We start from the raw sequence: 16,673 nt of genomic DNA on the forward strand, positions 1-16,673 counted from the left end.
ATGAAAAGAGTTGTTGTTGCATTGTGTTTATAGTTTGCATAGCGTGTTGAATATACATTTTCTTCATTTAATTACTTGCAGACATAAGGATATAGAAATTGTATATACTGGTCTAAGAATACAGCAACGGCAGGGACCGCTTCATACGCTCCCACATGGACTCGTCCGGCACGGGCTTTGCTATCCGGTGCCATTCACCATTGAACGCGTTGACGAGCCAGTCGGAAAGACCTAGTCCAATTAGTATCTGTCACAAAAGAAAGGCGGGGGAGACATACGGTCGTAGACCATAGTATGCGCGTTATGGAAGTAAATACTATGATCCGAGTCCGGGTAGAACTGCAGATCGTAGTTCTCGACGTTCGACAAGTCCAGCTTGTCGACTAACACCAGAGTATTCTGGAGATGGACGTTGTCGTCCGACGCGCCGTGTATGACGAGGAAGCGGACGCTCTCGGACAGGGCAGCCATGTCGGTTATACTCGAGTTGTCATACCCACTCGGATTATGCTGCGGGGTGTGCATGTATCGTTCTGTGTAGATTGAGTCTGAGTCAATTAGTATGGTATCAACGAGTAAAGAAGGCGCGGAGGGGAAGAATACCGTAGAACCGCCAGTCCGTGACGGGTGCAACGGCCATTCCGTACTGGAAGGTCTGCCCAGCGTCTTGTTCAAGAGTCTTCAACGTCATGAATCCGCCGAAGCTCCATCCCCAGATCGCCATGCGGGTTTTGTCGACGTATGATTTTGCCGCCCACATCTTTGCAGTGGCGATTTGGTCGTGCGCCTCGTAAAAGCCTAGGTTACCACGGACGATGCTCCGGGCCTTGCGGCCGATGAAGCCTGTGCCGCGACCGTCGACGGTCACGACGATATAGCCCAGGCTGGAGGCGACGTAGGACTGGAAGTCAACGGTGAACTTGCGGTCCACGGTCTGCGAGCCCGGTCCGCCATACAGATAAAACAGGACGGGGTACTTCTTGGCCGGGTTGAAGTGTGGAGGGCGGCGCTCAACAAGCTGCAGCGTGTAGCCGTCGACGGTGACGTTTTGGTAGATCTCACTCGGCAGCGCGTACGCCTCTACCATCTTGGCGAGCTGTGGGTTCTCTTCGATTCGGTCTTCGTACGTGATTCCGTCGCCTTGCGTGTTGATGATTGCCTGCCAGGGGATAGAGGGCCCTTTGTACGTGAGAAGCGCGTAGCCTGTGCCGTGCGAAAAGGAGACGTCATAGTAGCCTGGTTTGGAGGTGTCGGTCAAAGGCTTAAGATTCGACCCATCCAGCTGCACACGGTAGACATGACGCTGGGTGGGTGCTTCCCTCGTGGCGACAAAGTACACCAGCCCCCGTTGCAGGTCTACGGCAGCCGGTGCGTCCACCACTTCCCACTCGCCCGATGTGAGCATCACGGCGTTGGGGTTGTCGAGTGGCGCGAAGTATGCAAGGTGGTCGTATCCATTGTACGGCACGGTGTCAATGTACCCGTCGTGCGGTCGTCCATTGTCGGGGTCCGCCGGGATGAAGCGTGTGGATTGCGAAGGCTCGACCCAACCACCGTCAAGACCGGCAACGTCTTCGGATCTGACCAGTTTGCCTGTCCTTGACTTGGTGTCAATCAGATACACCTTGAGAATGTCGCTTTCGCGGTTGGTCGATCTCACGAGGACTTTGCCCTCGGAGGCCCACAAGATCTGGATGATGATGCGGTCATCGTCGGCAAAGTCGTCTGCTACTTCGACCGAGAAGACCTCGTTCTTCTCGACATCGTAGAACTGCAAGTGGACCACTGGGTTCGGGGCACCAGGCTTGGGATATTTGATTTCCCTCACGTCGGGGTAATTCTCCAAACCTGGGAGAGGCTTCTTCCCAGACGGTCGCGAGATGTAGTACTGCACCGGAAACTCAGGCACACTCGTCTCATTTGTTCGGAAGAAAGCAATATACTTGGCGTCATTCGACCACCACGTGGCGCTGTTCCCCGATATCACTTCCTCCTCACACACCCAATCGGGAACACCATAGAAAAGGTTCTCCCCGCCATCCTTGGTAATCGTGACAACTCTGTCCGACGACAGTCTCCGCAGGTACAAATTATTGTCCCGAATAAAGACGACCGCATCAGAGGCAGGAGACCAAAGCGCGAGCTGCACTCGACCGTCCGGAGCGCTGGGATCCAGCGGTTGCGCTGTCTGAGAATCCACGTCCAACACCCAATACTTCCCGGTAAACGAGTGTCTCCAGTTCTTCTGCTGCTCGGATATCAACAGCACTTTCTTCAAGTCCGGACTCGGCCAGACGTCGCTGGGAAGAATCGCCTTCCCGTCCACGTGCACGATGGGCTTCCTCATCAGCACCTTGCTCTCCCGACCCGTGTCATTGCCCTTTCGACTCCGGATATCGTCCACCCGGAGATACCCCTGCTTCTCATCCCCGCCCTTCTCAACTAACAGACCGTCTTCATTGTTCGGCCCGGCAACCCACGCGATCGCATGGTATCGAGGATTCCATTGCCCCGTGAGCACCTGCTGCAACGTGACAGGCTTGCCGGAGCTTGTGCTCGTGCCACCCGACGCCGAGTCGGCTCCGTGCGCCTGTAACGCATCCGAAGCAGTCTGGTAGTTCGCTCGCCCCCCTGTTAAAAACAGCACGAAGGCAAGTAGCCAGCCTCCAAGGCAGAGAAGAACTAGGATCCAGAATATCCGCCGTGCGCGACCGCCTCCACTGGCTGCTTTCTTGGACGACGCGAGGAACGGTTCCGATTGTTCGACCTCGCCGTCCTCAAGGTCGCGGTATGGATCTTCGCCGGCTAGTGCCATTGTCCCGTTGGCGTTGGGGAATGGTTTCTGCTCTCCCGGGAAGAGGGATTCGGTGGATAAACTCGAGTCGGTGGAGGTCTGAGATGCAGCGGATACGGATCGGGAGCGAGTCATGGGAGGGACTTCAGAGGTTTCTTCATGGTCGTCGGATGGCCTCATTGTCACGGTGGTTGTAGGACAGTGGCTGCAGTGATTGAGTTATGGTACATGTGACGGGTCACAGCAGATCGACGATAAGCAAGGCTCCTTTAACAAGGTTGTGGTACTCAATGTAAGCCGTCTATAAGAATATCATCAAACCAACAGGTAATTCATCGTCAAGACATGGTCAATTCTTCGTCAGTAGACAAAGAAAGTCAAGGAATGGCAGTAAAGCGGAAATAGTGATGACTGATGGAGTCTGGGGTAAGCTGTTGTTGATGGCGGCAATGCAGATAGAGCCTCTTGGCAGCGCGATCACATCTTATTCACCTTATTGACCTCCTTTTCGGGTATCTCGATCTATTCACGACTTCATGAATACCAACCAAGTTAATTCATCTATCTATTGCTAGAGCTGATTGTGATGTATAGGAACTGCACAAACAGAGTGATTCTAATTAGCAATTTGTTGTATCTCAAATGAAGTCGACTATATTCTACTTGGGCTTCAAGGATCGAGGACATAGGACCTGACGAGAAAAGGACTACGACAAAGACTTCATTAGAGACCAATGGTCTTTAGTTAACGTGCATGGATGCCTGCTTTAAGCGAGAGAATACAGAACGATCAATATCAACCAGTCCAGCCATCCACCTTTAAATAGCAATAAACTCCAAACTCCGTAATACATCTTCCTGAGTATCTGCAAAAACAACATACAAAGTCTGTTCAAATACAAGTCATCCTATTCACCCGAATGAGCAACTTAGCGGTGGATGGATTTAAAGCGAAACTCAGCCGTATCGATGGCCAGCTTGTAGGCCTGACCCTTGATGACGGCCCACGAATCCTCATCGAACATGGGCTGCTCTCTGAGCGTCTCCATAATGCGGCCCACACAGTCGTGGAACCGCCTCATCTCAACATAAGTGAACATACACTGCAATGCAGCCCGTTCCTCGACCGTCGCAAGCTGGTAATCATCCAGCAAAAGAGGCTGCTGGTCCTTGCCCTGGTACGTCCGGACCAGGTGCTGATAGAACGCCCGGCATCTCTGCAGGATCGTTCGGCAGAGGAGATAGAGGAAGGTTCGGACGTAGTCCTTCCCCAAGCACCGCGTGCAGGTGCTCATGGGCTCGAGGGCGTCGAGGGCGCGCCTGATGTAGTCCAGGCCGCACTCCTTGCTCTTCAGCGAGCTGAGCTGTGGTGTGCTGAGGTAGGCGACATCCAGGGAGTTTATGCCCTGTAGAGTGCAGTCGCATGGGAAGAGCTCATCGTCTCCCAGGTCGAGATCGATGGTTGGTGGGGGAGTGGCAGCTCGCTTAATTGCCTTCTTCTGGCAGGAACTCTGAGGAAGTGTCTCCATCTGGGTGAGGATGACCTTCAGACCCCTCATGAAAGCGGTGATGGATTGGCCTTTCATGTTGTTAAGTTGCTGGGACAAGCGAAAGTTTGTGGTTGGTTGTGAAGCGAGTGAAAGTGTTGACTGTTGCGAGTAAAGCGAGCGACTGTGGATTGTCAGAGAGAGTTGAGAGTGAGCAGAAGAGACGAAAGAGTGTTCTCTGCGAGAGCAGCTATATTTAGGAACTATGACTCGTACCAGGAGTGAACCAAGGTAGAGCAGCCGTGTCTGGCTTCAACGAGTCAAAGTGACGACATTCGCAGAGTTCCTGATGATTGCAGCCTGAAGGTTCGGGCAGTATTCAAAGCAAGTACTGGGAGAAGGTCAACTTGTGAGCACAGTCAGAAAGACTATAGCACAAGACAAGTGTCAAGTGTAAATTGTACGCAGCATCACAGTTATATGCATTGGATCGTCTATATTCTGAATCATTTGATTTTTGGGTAAATTACTTATCATAATACACCGCATCTGATTCCATCTGATTTATGCGCCTCCGATCATCTCGATAGAGCGATATCATCAATTCTCATAATCATCTTAACCGTCTCCGCCGCAAGTTCGATGGCGCTGGTGCTCACCAAGAGTGGCTGCAATATGTTCTCCTCCGTAATGTCGTCCCGCACACCGCCGCTACGGATGCTGACACCAGCATTGTGCTGGCCTTGAGCGTGGCGGTGACGCAGCTCCGTGACGACCTTGATCGAATTTAGACCAGCGTTCTCAGCCAATGTGGTTGGAATAACCTCCATGGCATCCGCAAACGCCTTCCAGCATATAGCCTCGGTGCCTGCGAGCTCACGGGCACGCATTGCCAAAGAGTGGGCGACCTCAATTTCAGGTGCACCACCACCGGCAATAAGGGCGCGTTTCTTGACCAAGCAGCGAATGACACAGAGAGCATCGTGCAGAGACCGCTCGGCCTCATCCAGGATCAGGTTGTTGGCACCGCGAGCGACGATAGATACGGTCTGATTGGCAGCGGTGGCGGGTGTCTTGATGCCGGTGATCTTGACGTACCGAGCACCAGAAGCCTGAACCTCCTCGACAAGATCAGCAGTACCCAGTTTGTCCTCAGTGAAGGAGTCAATGTTGGCGACAGGCTTGCAGCCAAGACTCTTGCACAGGAACTCAACCTCATCCCGCTCAATGTCCTTGATGGCAAGAATCTTAAGTCGTGAAAGGAAGTGAAGGGAGAGGTCGTTAACGGCGTCACGGAGGATCGATTTTTGGATGAGAAGGACGTTGCACTTGGTCTTCTGGATCTTCTTGACCATGTTGAGGAGGTACTGGCGTTCTTCCTTGAGGATCTTGTCCATCTGACGGTAGTCGTTGACAACGATCTGGTTTTCCATCTGCAGTTATCCATACGTTAGCAACTTGTATCGTGGTTTGGGGTAGATACGCGTACATCAGGCTTGGGAGGGCTGAGCTGGAACTGAATCAAGCCTATCCGGGCCTTCTCGATTCTTGTAGGCCCGCCGCTGCTCTTGATGACGGGCTGGTTCAACACGAGACCATCAACCATCTCACTGTCCTCAATTGTACCGCCGACCTTCTTCACGATTCGAATGTTTCTCAGATCCACGTTCTCTGCTGTCTTAGGATCGATGACCTTGAGCACCGAATCCACGGCCATAGGGCCAAGAAGGCCAGAGTGCTGCGATACGATCTTGGAGGATAGCGATGTAGAAGCGGCTTGCAGGAGAGTAGCACGGTCCATCAGGTTGATCGGGCGAGACATGTTCTGGAGGATTTCCACCGCAGCAGCAGCGGCTCGCTGGAAAGATTCGGAGATGATGGTGGGATGAATACCCTTGCCCAACAGGCGCTCGGCGGCTCCGAGCAAGCTACCAGCGATCACGACCACGGAGGTTGTTCCATCACCAGCCTCGACATCCTGAGCAGCACTCAGATCGACAAGCATTCTGGCCGCAGGGTGCATCACGCTCATGTCTCTCAGCATCGTGTTTCCGTCGTTGGTCTATGGAGGGGTTAGCGCCGAGCTGCATACTTCGGGGCTGAAATTCGTACGATAATCGTGTTTCCTTTGGGTGTTTGAATCTAATGACAGTTAGCATCGGTCGAGATACATCTTGGGACATGAACATACCATCTTATCCATTCCTCTGGGCCCCAGAGACTGTAAAGCAGTTAGCCCCTCACCCCCGACATATATGGGTCTCGAAAGTGCATACCGTTCTGATGGCATCGGCGACAGCTAGAATCACGTCAGCTATCATGGAATGCAGGTATTAAAGCAATAGTAAATACCTCTAGCAGCCAGAATGTTGGCTGTCCGAACCGCCATAGGCTTCTCCTTATCCTGCGCGAGTATCAGAAAACGGCCCACAAGCAGTATTTGCTCCGTAAAAACCACCCACCTTGAAGGTAGTGCCAGGGACCCCCTGGGAGACTGCGGTCGCCATTTTGAATATGTCCGCGGATAGAGGCACAAAAATAAACTAGAAATTCAACAGGGACACGGGTCGTGATGAGGGGAGGAGATCCAGTGTCTGGAAGCGGCTCTGGGAATTTCTTCGAAGGTGCTTTGGCGGTGGTGATGCTTGGCGGCCACTAGCGTCAGCAGCTGGAACCCGTCGGTGACAGCACCTCAAGCTTGAGAGCTCGATCACATCACGTTCCCAAACAAGCTTCACCTCACACATCCATCTCGTCAGACTCTTTCGACCTCGTCCTTTCATCATAATCCCTATTCCGCTACGACTGTATTGACTTCTTTATTTTTCTCGCCTTCCTTGTCGTCCGGTTCCGCAGTCCAGTCTCACCATGCCTAGCGCCACGGGAGCGAACTGGGAGAAGTACAGGAAGAACTTCGCTGACGACGAAGAGCCGGAGAAGAAGATCACACCTCTCACAGACGAGTATGTTGCGGCTCGAGCAAGCTGGGCTCTGAATGAAATCTATGGGGTATCGGCTGATTATGAGACAGTGACATCCAAGTACTCAAGACATACGGCGCCGCTCCCTACGCGACCGCCCTAAAGAAACTCGAGAAACAGATCAAGGACAAACAAGCGAGCGTAAACGAGAAGATCGGTGTCAAGGTTTGTTAAAAAGAAGGTGCTTCTTTTACCGGATCGTGGCTGACCTTGGACAGGAATCTGACACCGGTCTTGCACCTCCACACCTTTGGGATGTTGCTGCAGATAGGCAACGCATGGCAGAGGAGCAGCCATTGCAGGTGGCTCGCTGTACAAAGATCATTTCCGATGAGAAGGATCCCGATAAGAGCAAATATGTCATCAACGTCAAGCAGATCGCCAAATTTGTCGTGAATCTAGGGGAGAGAGTGAGCCCTACAGATATCGAAGAAGGCATGAGGGTCGGGTAAGTGGCCACGGTTTCTTGCATTTCGGCAATTCTGATTATTTTATAGCGTCGACCGGAATAAGTACCAGATCATGTTACCCCTTCCTCCTAAGATCGACCCTAGCGTGACGATGATGACGGTCGAAGACAAACCCGACGTGACGTACGGCGATGTTGGTGGATGCAAGGAGCAGATTGAGAAGTTGAGAGAAGTCGTCGAAATGCCTTTGCTGTCACCAGAACGATTCGTCAACCTCGGTATCGATCCGCCCAAGGGTGCGCTGCTGTACGGTCCTCCCGGTACCGGCAAGACCCTCTGCGCTCGAGCAGTCGCTAACCGGACGGACGCCACATTCATTCGTGTTATCGGTAGCGAGTTGGTTCAGAAGTACGTTGGTGAAGGTGCACGAATGGTTCGAGAGCTCTTCGAGATGGCCCGGACCAAGAAGGCCTGTATCATCTTCTTTGACGAAATTGACGCGGTCGGTGGTGCTCGTTTTGACGACGGAGCTGGTGGTGACAACGAGGTTCAACGTACTATGCTTGAGTTGATTACACAGCTGGATGGTTTCGATGCCCGTGGTAACATCAAGGTCATGTTTGCAACCAACCGACCGTCGACCTTGGACCCTGCCCTGATGCGTCCTGGTCGTATTGACCGCAAGATCGAATTCTCGCTTCCCGACGTTGAAGGTCGCGCTAACATCCTCCGCATTCATGCCAAGAGTATGTCGGTCGAGAGGGACATTCGGTGGGAGCTGATCTCCCGACTGTGCCCTAATGCTACCGGTGCGGAACTGCGGAGTGTTGCCACAGAAGCTGGCATGTTTGCGATCCGGGCGCGGCGGAAGGTCGCTACAGAGAAGGACTTCTTGGCCGCTGTGGACAAGGTCATCAAGGGCAACCTCAAGTTCAACTCGACGGCGACATACATGCAGTACAATTAGATGACGTCTTCTTTATGCATCTTGGGTTACATTGCATGGCTGGACGGATGTATGATCAGATTTAGCTCGGTGATTCGGTCTATGATGCTCCTTAATATGATCTACTGTGCATAATCGGATGCCAACATACTCACGGCGTACTAGTTGTGTCCTACTAATTCGTCGATTGATTGATATATAGTCACGTGATTTCAATCCGAGGCACAGCCGATTTCCACCCATACTGGGCTGCGAATTCGTTCAACTTTTCAATTTTGTGTAGAGGATAAATTGTATCAGCTCATTGAATACTTGAAGCTCATCTATAACTCACCTCGTCTCATCGTCGTCGTCGGCCACTGACCCCGGAATTCTTCGCTGCTGCCGGCTTAATAGAAGACCGGCCACGTGCCTTGCCCTTTTTGGCCAATGAGAAGCTCCCGGCTGCCCGAGGTGATTACTACTACGCACCATCTGATTGGCTGTCTCGGCCCCGGTCCTCCCCGTCGGCAAGTGAGGGAAGATTATGTCAGCCAACTCTTCCTGTTCTTCTGAGAACCGACGATCCAAAAGTGCAGCTCGTGAATACTACCACCGGCTTCCGACCTTGTCTTGCCTGCTCTCCCCTCCTCCTACCACTACAGCTGCCTTGGTGCTGTTGGTTGTCGTCATCTAATAGCTTCCTTTCAGAGTCATATACAATAGTGTCTTTTTTTCTTTTGATCCGCCCACAATGAGCTCCCTGAGCTTGCGGAGCCTAGCTCCCGCTTCGAAGGTCGGTTACCCGAGGGTCTTTCGACGACCCTTTATTCTATGTCGACGCCGTGCTGACTCGCAACTTGTGCAGATTTCCCGTGCTTTGAGGGACCAGAGACGTTTTTTCTCCTCGACAAGGCCAGCAGGTACGCATTGAGTCCCGCGAGTTTGACCACCCCCGCTGTTCACTAACTCCCCGTTCTTCCAGCCCGCATATTCGCCAACGGTCCTTTGCGCGCTAAGGAGGCTACTGGTTACATTTCGTCGAAGTATCCTGTTATTGTAAGTGACTGTCGCATTAGAATGGCAACGAGCGGGTCTAATTGACGGTAGGACCACGAATACGATGCTGTTGTTGTCGGTGCTGGTGGTGCCGGTCTGCGTGCGGCCTTCGGTCTGGCGGAAGCCGGGTTCAACACTGCCTGTGTCTCGAAGCTCTTCCCTACAAGATCTCACACTGTTGCCGCTCAGGGTGGTATCAACGCTGCTCTGGGAAAGTATGTCAATGAAATGATGGAGTCTTATCTTGGATGATTGCGCTAATCTCAATGTGCAGCATGCACCCTGACGACTGGAGATGGCACATGTACGATACTGTGAAGGGTTCCGATTGGCTTGGTGACCAGGACGCCATCCACTACATGACCAGAGAGGCTCCCGCTAGTGTTCGTGAGCTTGAGGGCTATGGATGCCCCTTCTCCCGTACCGAAGATGGCCTTATCTACCAGCGTGCGTTCGGTGGTCAGTCCAAGGAATTCGGCAAGGGTGGACAGGCCTACCGTTGCTGCGCCGTCGCTGATCGTACCGGTCACGCTCTTCTCCACACTCTCTACGGACAGTCTCTGCGCCACAACACTAACTACTTCATCGAGTACTTCGCTCTGGATCTGCTGATGGAGGATGGTGAGTGCCGCGGTATCATCGCCTACAACCAGGAGGACGGTACCCTGCACCGCTTCAAGGCCCACCACACTGTTCTAGCCACTGGTGGATACGGACGTGCCTACTTCAGCTGCACATCTGCCCACACTTGCACTGGTGACGGTATGGCCATGGTCGCCCGTGCTGGTTTGCCCAACCAGGATCTTGAGTTCGTTCAGTTCCACCCAACTGGTATCTATGGTGCTGGTTGCCTGATCACCGAGGGTGCTCGTGGTGAGGGTGGTTATCTGCTCAACTCCGAGGGTGAGCGTTTCATGGAGCGTTACGCCCCCACCGCCAAGGATCTGGCATCTCGTGATGTTGTCTCCCGTTCCATGACCCTTGAAATTCGCGAGGGCCGTGGTGTTGGTCCCGAGAAGGACCACATCTACCTGCAGCTGAGCCACCTGCCCGCTGAGCTTCTGCACGAGCGTCTGCCCGGTATCTCGGAAACTGCCTCCATCTTCGCTGGTGTCGACGTCACCAAGCAGCCCATCCCCGTCCTGCCCACCGTCCACTACAACATGGGTGGTATCCCCACCAAGTACACTGGTGAGGTCTTGACTGTGGATGAGCAGGGTAACGACAAGGTTGTCCCCGGTCTGTACGCCTGTGGTGAGGCCGCCTGTGTCTCCGTCCACGGTGCCAACCGTCTGGGTGCCAACTCTCTCCTCGATCTCGTCGTCTTCGGCCGTGCCGTTTCTCACCGTGTCCGTGACATCGCCACCCCTGGCAAGGCTCATCGTGAGCTGAGCCCCGACGCTGGTGCCGAGTCCATCAAGGACCTCGACTTTGTCCGCAACGCCGATGGCCCCAAGTCGACTCACGAGATCCGTAACGCCATGCAGAAGACCATGCAGTCTGATGTCAGCGTCTTCCGTACCCAGGAGAGTTTGGATGAGGGTGTTGAGAAGATCACCGCCATCGACAAGTTGTTCGACCAAGTCGGTACCAAGGACCGCAGCATGATCTGGAACTCTGACCTTGTCGAGACTCTGGAACTTCGTAACCTGCTCACTTGCGCGTATGTACCCTTTCAGCTCTCGAGTTTTCAGATAGATGCTAACAAAATATCCTCTAGTACTCAAACCGCTGTCGCCGCGGCCAACCGCAAGGAGTCTCGTGGTGCCCACGCCCGTGAGGACTACCCCGAGCGTGATGATGAGCACTGGATGAAGCACACTCTCACCTGGCAGAAGAAGCCTCACGGTAAGATCGACCTGAGCTACCGCGCTGTCGAGCACAAGACCCTCGACGAGAACGAGTGCAAGAGCGTGCCTCCCTTCAAGCGTGTCTACTAGATACATTCCTCTGCACTTGATGTGAGGTGTAATCTCGGCATTCACATATCTTCAATGAGGCTGGATTGGCCACAGGATCCGGGTCAACCTCAAGATAGGAACCACAGGCTTTTCGACCCATCAGCCCTTAATTGCTTTGCTGAACTGTGGAGGATGGATTGATAAAAGAGCGTCATGAAAATTCTGCATTTCCCTGTGTTATATCTGTATATCCATGTTTTCCCTTTTAGGCGATGAGTTAGGTGTACTCACGTTATTTGTCTTCATAGCAGTTTCTCATCTACAATTGGAGTTTCTTTTGCGTCAGGATAGGGCTATCCAATCCAACTTAGAATTCTTCAATATAACCGCTATCGACGGTCCGGAGACTACACTCTTAATCCCTGCTGCCATGGTACTTGACCTCGAGTTTTCTTTGGCTCTGATTTTGGTGGGAAATGGCCTAATCCGGTAGTGCTGAGTGCCATCCCGGCCTTTTTCTTTGTTTGCCAGTCCCTCCTCTTAGAACAAAGAAATCACTCCAACAGCCCGTCGAATGCCTACGATACTGGTAGACAAACAACATCAGCAAGTCAGTGCGATTTTATCTTTCAATGGACTTGGATTCAGTTATGTCTAGCAGCTCAATCCTGAATAGGTAATGATGTAGATCTCTGATCCTTCGACTATATATGAACGTCACTATTGTAACCATAGCTTTCTCTTCTCTCTTTCCTGTCTACAGTGAAGAATGAAGCTATCGCCTGTCCTCACTACAAATCCTGAGCTGGTAAATCTTGTGGTGGCTGGTGTCGGCTCATAGATTGAATGAAGTGCATCGAGTACCTCGCCCCGACCAATATTTCTGGCAGACAAAGAACTCGAGTCATTAAATCATCGCCACTTCGTATGGCTCATTCGTTTTGGCGTGGAGATGTTTCAGAAGGACTTGCATAGCCATGCTTTCCCAGGAAAATAAACAATGCTCATTGCACCTCTACTTTCTTTTAGCTTTCTTGGACTTAGACGACCACAGGGCGCTCGACTCCATGGTAACCACTGTTGCGGTGAGCTCTGGAGACCTCGCTCTTCAAGCGTTCGTTGTCGCTATCTTCATTCTTGGTTTAAGTTATTGCTTCTGTCTTCTGCGAGTGCAAGTGCAATCGTATAGTGACCTAGTTGACGTCTGTCGTCCGAGAGATGACTCTCCGTCTCGCCCGTCAAGACAACACTTGCACCGGCAGCAAGCAATGGTATGTTTGCTCCAAGGGCAACTTCCGTGGCTGTTGCTCAGTCGATCCGTGCAATACCGGGATATGCCCGGATCAAGCAGATCAAACAACGTTGTCGACGTCGACTACTTCAACCACCTCGAAAACGGCCTCGAATACAACGGCGACCTCGCCAACGGCAGCTATCACTACTGCACCGTCTACAAGCTCGCTGGGAGACATCCCAGGCATCATTCCGACTCGGACTGTGACTCAGGCTGTGGCACCGGCGACAGATACTGATGCTGCCAATGCGAGTCATGGAAGTGACCACGGCGCATTGATTGGGGGTGTTGTGGGGGGTGTATTGGCCTTGATACTGCTAGCCGGGCTGTTATTCCTGGTCTATCTGTCTCGCAAGAAGCGTGGTAAACGGTTCGTTTTGCTGCGCTGGCGTGTCACTCGTGCCGAGAGTGATGAGAAAGGGTCCACGGTTGCAAGTGGTAGGGGGATTGTGTCAGGGAACGAGGGGCGATTACTTGATGGTGAGATACACCTCCCTACATGAGTTTGGCTGGCATAATAAACTGACGTTCGTCGTGCTTAGTACCAAACAGCAACACGCCGTCCCCCACAGTCGTCAACCAAGCCTTAACGGTCCCCGGCTCAGAACGAACTTCTGCAATCTCAAACACCATAAGCCAACCGTCTTGCGCAATCACAAACTCAAACACAAGTAAAATCCCAGCACCGGCTGAGACAACTCACCATAGCTCCGTATCCTCTTTACCACCAGCATCATCCACAACGAGCCACCCCTCCCCAGGTCTTAACCTCAACCTCAACCTTAGCACAAGCACAAGTCCAGCACCACCCCCAGACCGAGCAGACACCACTCCTGAACTCTTCGACACAGGCTTCTACCGCCAACGCGCCGAGCTAGCAGCCTACTCCCAAAGCGAACTAATCAACATCCCTCCCGAGCGCCGGCAGATTCAGGTGCCCCCCGCGCAGCATACCAATTCCGAGATAGACCTGCCGGCTCAGCCACAGCTTCCGTCAATCATCACGCCGGACGGGGTGATCCTGGGCGCAAACTTTGATTATAGGGTTCCGCGGGATGATCAGTATCCTGGTTCTGGGGAGGGGATCGGCCATGTGCTTAGTTTTATGCGGTTTGAGGAGGGAGAGGGGTCAGAGCGGAGGGAGGAGTGGAGGAAGAGTTTTGAGAGTGGGACGGGGGTGTGAGTTTTACTATGTTTGGTACTGTTCGGGGGCTGTTCTGTGCTGCCTTGGTGATTGTATACCCTATTTCTATTGTTGTTGGTGCTATGGTTTATTTGATTTGATGCCGTGTCTTTCGTCTTGTATACTGTCGCTGGTAATGTTATATAGATTAATTGTTGACTGGGAGCGAACCGAAATATATTCTATATACCTACTAAAACATATAACCCGAAAGACCTAGCTTTTCATTCCCTAGACACAATATTAAACAGATCATATTCTTACAAGAGACCCCTGAGGACGGCAGTCTGCTCCAGCACGGCACGGCGGCTGGTGCCGCCGACTGCATCCTTCAGCTCAACGGCACGCTCGTAGTCCAGGCAAGCCTGGACATCTTCGTCGAAGCGTGCATCAATCGTTTTCAACTGCTCGAGCGATAGCGTGTCCATGGGGACGTTGTTCTTCTCAGCCAGGGCGACGACCCGGCCGGAGATGTGGTGGCCCTCGCGGAAGGGGACGCCCTTGCGGACGAGGTAGTCGGCGATTTCGGTGGCCAGCATCTCGGGCGCCAGGGCGGCGGTCATCTTCTCCGGGAGGACGGTGAGGGTCGATAGGACGCCGGTGGCGATCTGGATGCTGTCGCTGACGGTCTTGATGTGGTCCAGCAGGGGCTCGACGCTCTCCTGCAGGTCCTTGTTGTAGGTGGTGGGGAGACCCTTGATGGTCATCATCAGGCCGGCCATGTGGCCAAAGGCGCGACCGGCCTTGCCACGCAGAAGCTCCAGGCTGTCTGGTCTCGTTAGTGAAGTCAGGAAAGACAGTAAAAAAAAGGAACTCACCTGCGTTCTTCTTCTGAGGCATCAACGACGAGCCGGTTGAGTACGCGTCAGACAACCGGACGAAACCAAACTCCAGACTGCTGTAGATGATCAGATCCTCGGCCCAGCGAGAGATCTTGAGCATGAACGAGCTTCCCCACTGCATGGTCTCCATGGCAAAGTCGCGGTCGGCCACCGCGTTCATCGAGTTGTACAGCAGACCCTCGAAGCCCAGCTCCGCGGCCATTGCCTCCCGATCGATCTGGAAGGGGTTTCCGGCCAGAGCGCCGGTGCCCAAGGGGCTGCGGTTGACACGCCGGGTGACCTCCCGCAGACGCTGCAGCTCACTGGCGAAGGCAGTAGCATGCGACAGCAGCCAGTGACTCCACCGGACAGGTTGGGCCTTCTGCAAGTGGGTGTAACCGGGCATGATGAAGTCGAGCTCGTTCTCGGCGCGCGCGATGGACACCCTGACGAGGTCACACAGGACGGCGTCCAGCTTGCGCAGCTCATCCCGCAGCCACAGGCGCATGTCGGTTGCGATCTGCTCGTTGCGGGACCGGCCGGTGTGCAGCTTGCCTCCAATCTCCTTGCCAATGATCTCCGATAGTCGGCGCTCGTTGGCTGTGTGGATGTCCTCGTCGTTCTCCTTGACGACAAAGGTGTTTGTGCTCCATTCTTCGGCGATCTGCTTGAACCCGCGCTCGATCTCGGAGAACTCGTGCTGGGTCAGGATGCCGCTCTTGGTGTTGGCTCGGGCGAAGGCAATGGAGCCGGCAATATCCTGCTTCCAGAAGATACGATCGTAGGGGAGGGATTGGTTGTACTGAACCATCAGGGGGTCGAGGCCCTCTATGAGTCAAAACATAAGTAGGTTAGTTGTATTCGGAGGAATTGAATCTGCAGTAGGGGGTACACACGGGTGAATCGACCACCCCAGAGCATGTTCTCTGCGACAGCTTTGGGAGCACTCATTGTGGAAGCTGTAGACGAAAGAATTGATGAATTGGAAAGAAGAATGTTGCGAGAAAGAGGTGATGGACAGGTCAGGATCCAAATAATTATTCGGTGATTCACGCAGGGAGCGACATCGGCGCTAACCGGATGGGGCCGACTCCTATCAACAATGACTCACAACTTACTCTAATTCGACTCGATGCTATAGCCATAGTGTTGGTTTCCTCCTCATGCGCTTGATAAATTTTGATATTCTGGTAGTATGAGTTTCTCATGTTGCCTGACGAGCGTTGCAATGGACCTCTGTCGAAGTACAGTTGGAAACAAGTTCAACCGCCATGCTAATCAATCAATCTCCATCAATTGGCCACCAGGCACAGCAGTCAAATGACACAACACAATACAAGACATGTGCATGATGGTACAGGGTCAAACTGCTATTGCTGTCGCAAGACAATCGCCTGAAGATGTGCGAGAGGACTCCTATATACAGCTCTCGGGACCAATCAGGTAGCCCCGAGGATCGGAGACAGAAAGTGGTCAACTGAATTCATGGACTAGATCAGATCTCAACTACTTCTGCCGCTGGAGAAGGGTAACAACATCATGACACCGTCAATGAGCTTGTTAAGCTCTGGTTCGCTAAAGGATACGATGTCAAGAAACTGATCTACCACGCATCGGAGGGCGTATTGATTCTCCAGGCTAGCGGGATCCCAGCCCGATGCACGCCAGCCATAGACGATCCTGATGATGAGCATACAAAGTGGAGAGGAATTTAAGGCCTTTAGCTGCGCTTGGATATCAAATGTCCCACCACCTGCCTCTTATTCCACTACATGTGATGTGAGAAGATTGCTGGAATCCCAGAGAATCCCTTAGCAG

General features: G+C 52.9%; 7 protein-coding genes across 7 annotated transcripts; 3 read left to right on the forward strand and 4 right to left on the reverse strand.

Annotated features, from left to right (window-relative positions):
• Positions 1 to 112: 112 nt before the first annotated feature.
• Positions 113 to 2,974, reverse strand: dapB (dipeptidyl aminopeptidase dapB; the record flags this gene model as incomplete). Its single annotated transcript, XM_033558008.2, has 3 exons — positions 113 to 231; positions 279 to 548; positions 604 to 2,974. 3 exons carry the CDS (start codon positions 2,972 to 2,974, stop codon positions 113 to 115), a joined length of 2,760 nt encoding a protein of 919 aa, XP_033413899.2.
• A 749-nt stretch (positions 2,975 to 3,723) lies between these two features.
• ALT_1981 (uncharacterized protein) lies at positions 3,724 to 4,380 on the reverse strand (the record flags this gene model as incomplete). The annotated part of the gene is made up of 1 exon (XM_033558007.2): positions 3,724 to 4,380. The coding sequence occupies one exon, from the start codon at positions 4,378 to 4,380 to the stop codon at positions 3,724 to 3,726; it is 657 nt and encodes a 218-aa protein (XP_033413898.2).
• Positions 4,381 to 4,859: 479 nt separating this feature from the next.
• On the reverse strand, positions 4,860 to 6,788 carry ALT_1982 (chaperonin-containing T-complex subunit CCT4; the record flags this gene model as incomplete). Its single annotated transcript, XM_033558006.2, has 7 exons — positions 4,860 to 5,714; positions 5,771 to 6,343; positions 6,394 to 6,423; positions 6,473 to 6,502; positions 6,558 to 6,580; positions 6,634 to 6,685; positions 6,744 to 6,788. 7 exons carry the CDS (start codon positions 6,786 to 6,788, stop codon positions 4,860 to 4,862), a joined length of 1,608 nt encoding a protein of 535 aa, XP_033413897.1.
• A 361-nt stretch (positions 6,789 to 7,149) lies between these two features.
• Positions 7,150 to 8,639, forward strand: rpt1 (proteasome regulatory particle base subunit RPT1; the record flags this gene model as incomplete). Its single annotated transcript, XM_033558005.1, has 4 exons — positions 7,150 to 7,244; positions 7,313 to 7,427; positions 7,481 to 7,710; positions 7,760 to 8,639. The coding sequence occupies 4 exons, from the start codon at positions 7,150 to 7,152 to the stop codon at positions 8,637 to 8,639; spliced, it is 1,320 nt and encodes a 439-aa protein (XP_033413896.1).
• A 712-nt stretch (positions 8,640 to 9,351) lies between these two features.
• Positions 9,352 to 11,596, forward strand: ALT_1984 (succinate dehydrogenase [ubiquinone] flavoprotein subunit; the record flags this gene model as incomplete). The annotated part of the gene is made up of 5 exons (XM_089599241.1): positions 9,352 to 9,520; positions 9,583 to 9,656; positions 9,708 to 9,871; positions 9,931 to 11,319; positions 11,377 to 11,596. 5 exons carry the CDS (start codon positions 9,352 to 9,354, stop codon positions 11,594 to 11,596), a joined length of 2,016 nt encoding a protein of 671 aa, XP_089456387.1.
• A 1,179-nt stretch (positions 11,597 to 12,775) lies between these two features.
• On the forward strand, positions 12,776 to 14,034 carry ALT_1985 (uncharacterized protein; the record flags this gene model as incomplete). The annotated part of the gene is made up of 2 exons (XM_033558003.2): positions 12,776 to 13,331; positions 13,394 to 14,034. The coding sequence occupies 2 exons, from the start codon at positions 12,776 to 12,778 to the stop codon at positions 14,032 to 14,034; spliced, it is 1,197 nt and encodes a 398-aa protein (XP_033413894.2).
• Positions 14,035 to 14,294: 260 nt separating this feature from the next.
• ALT_1986 (argininosuccinate lyase ARG4) lies at positions 14,295 to 15,806 on the reverse strand (the record flags this gene model as incomplete). Its single annotated transcript, XM_033558002.1, has 3 exons — positions 14,295 to 14,803; positions 14,853 to 15,683; positions 15,752 to 15,806. The coding sequence occupies 3 exons, from the start codon at positions 15,804 to 15,806 to the stop codon at positions 14,295 to 14,297; spliced, it is 1,395 nt and encodes a 464-aa protein (XP_033413893.1).
• Positions 15,807 to 16,673: the final 867 nt, after the last annotated feature.

Source organism: Aspergillus lentulus (assembly GCF_001445615.1).
Source record: "Aspergillus lentulus DNA, contig: Alt04, strain: IFM 54703, whole genome shotgun sequence".
NCBI lineage: Eukaryota > Fungi > Ascomycota > Eurotiomycetes > Eurotiales > Aspergillaceae > Aspergillus > Aspergillus lentulus.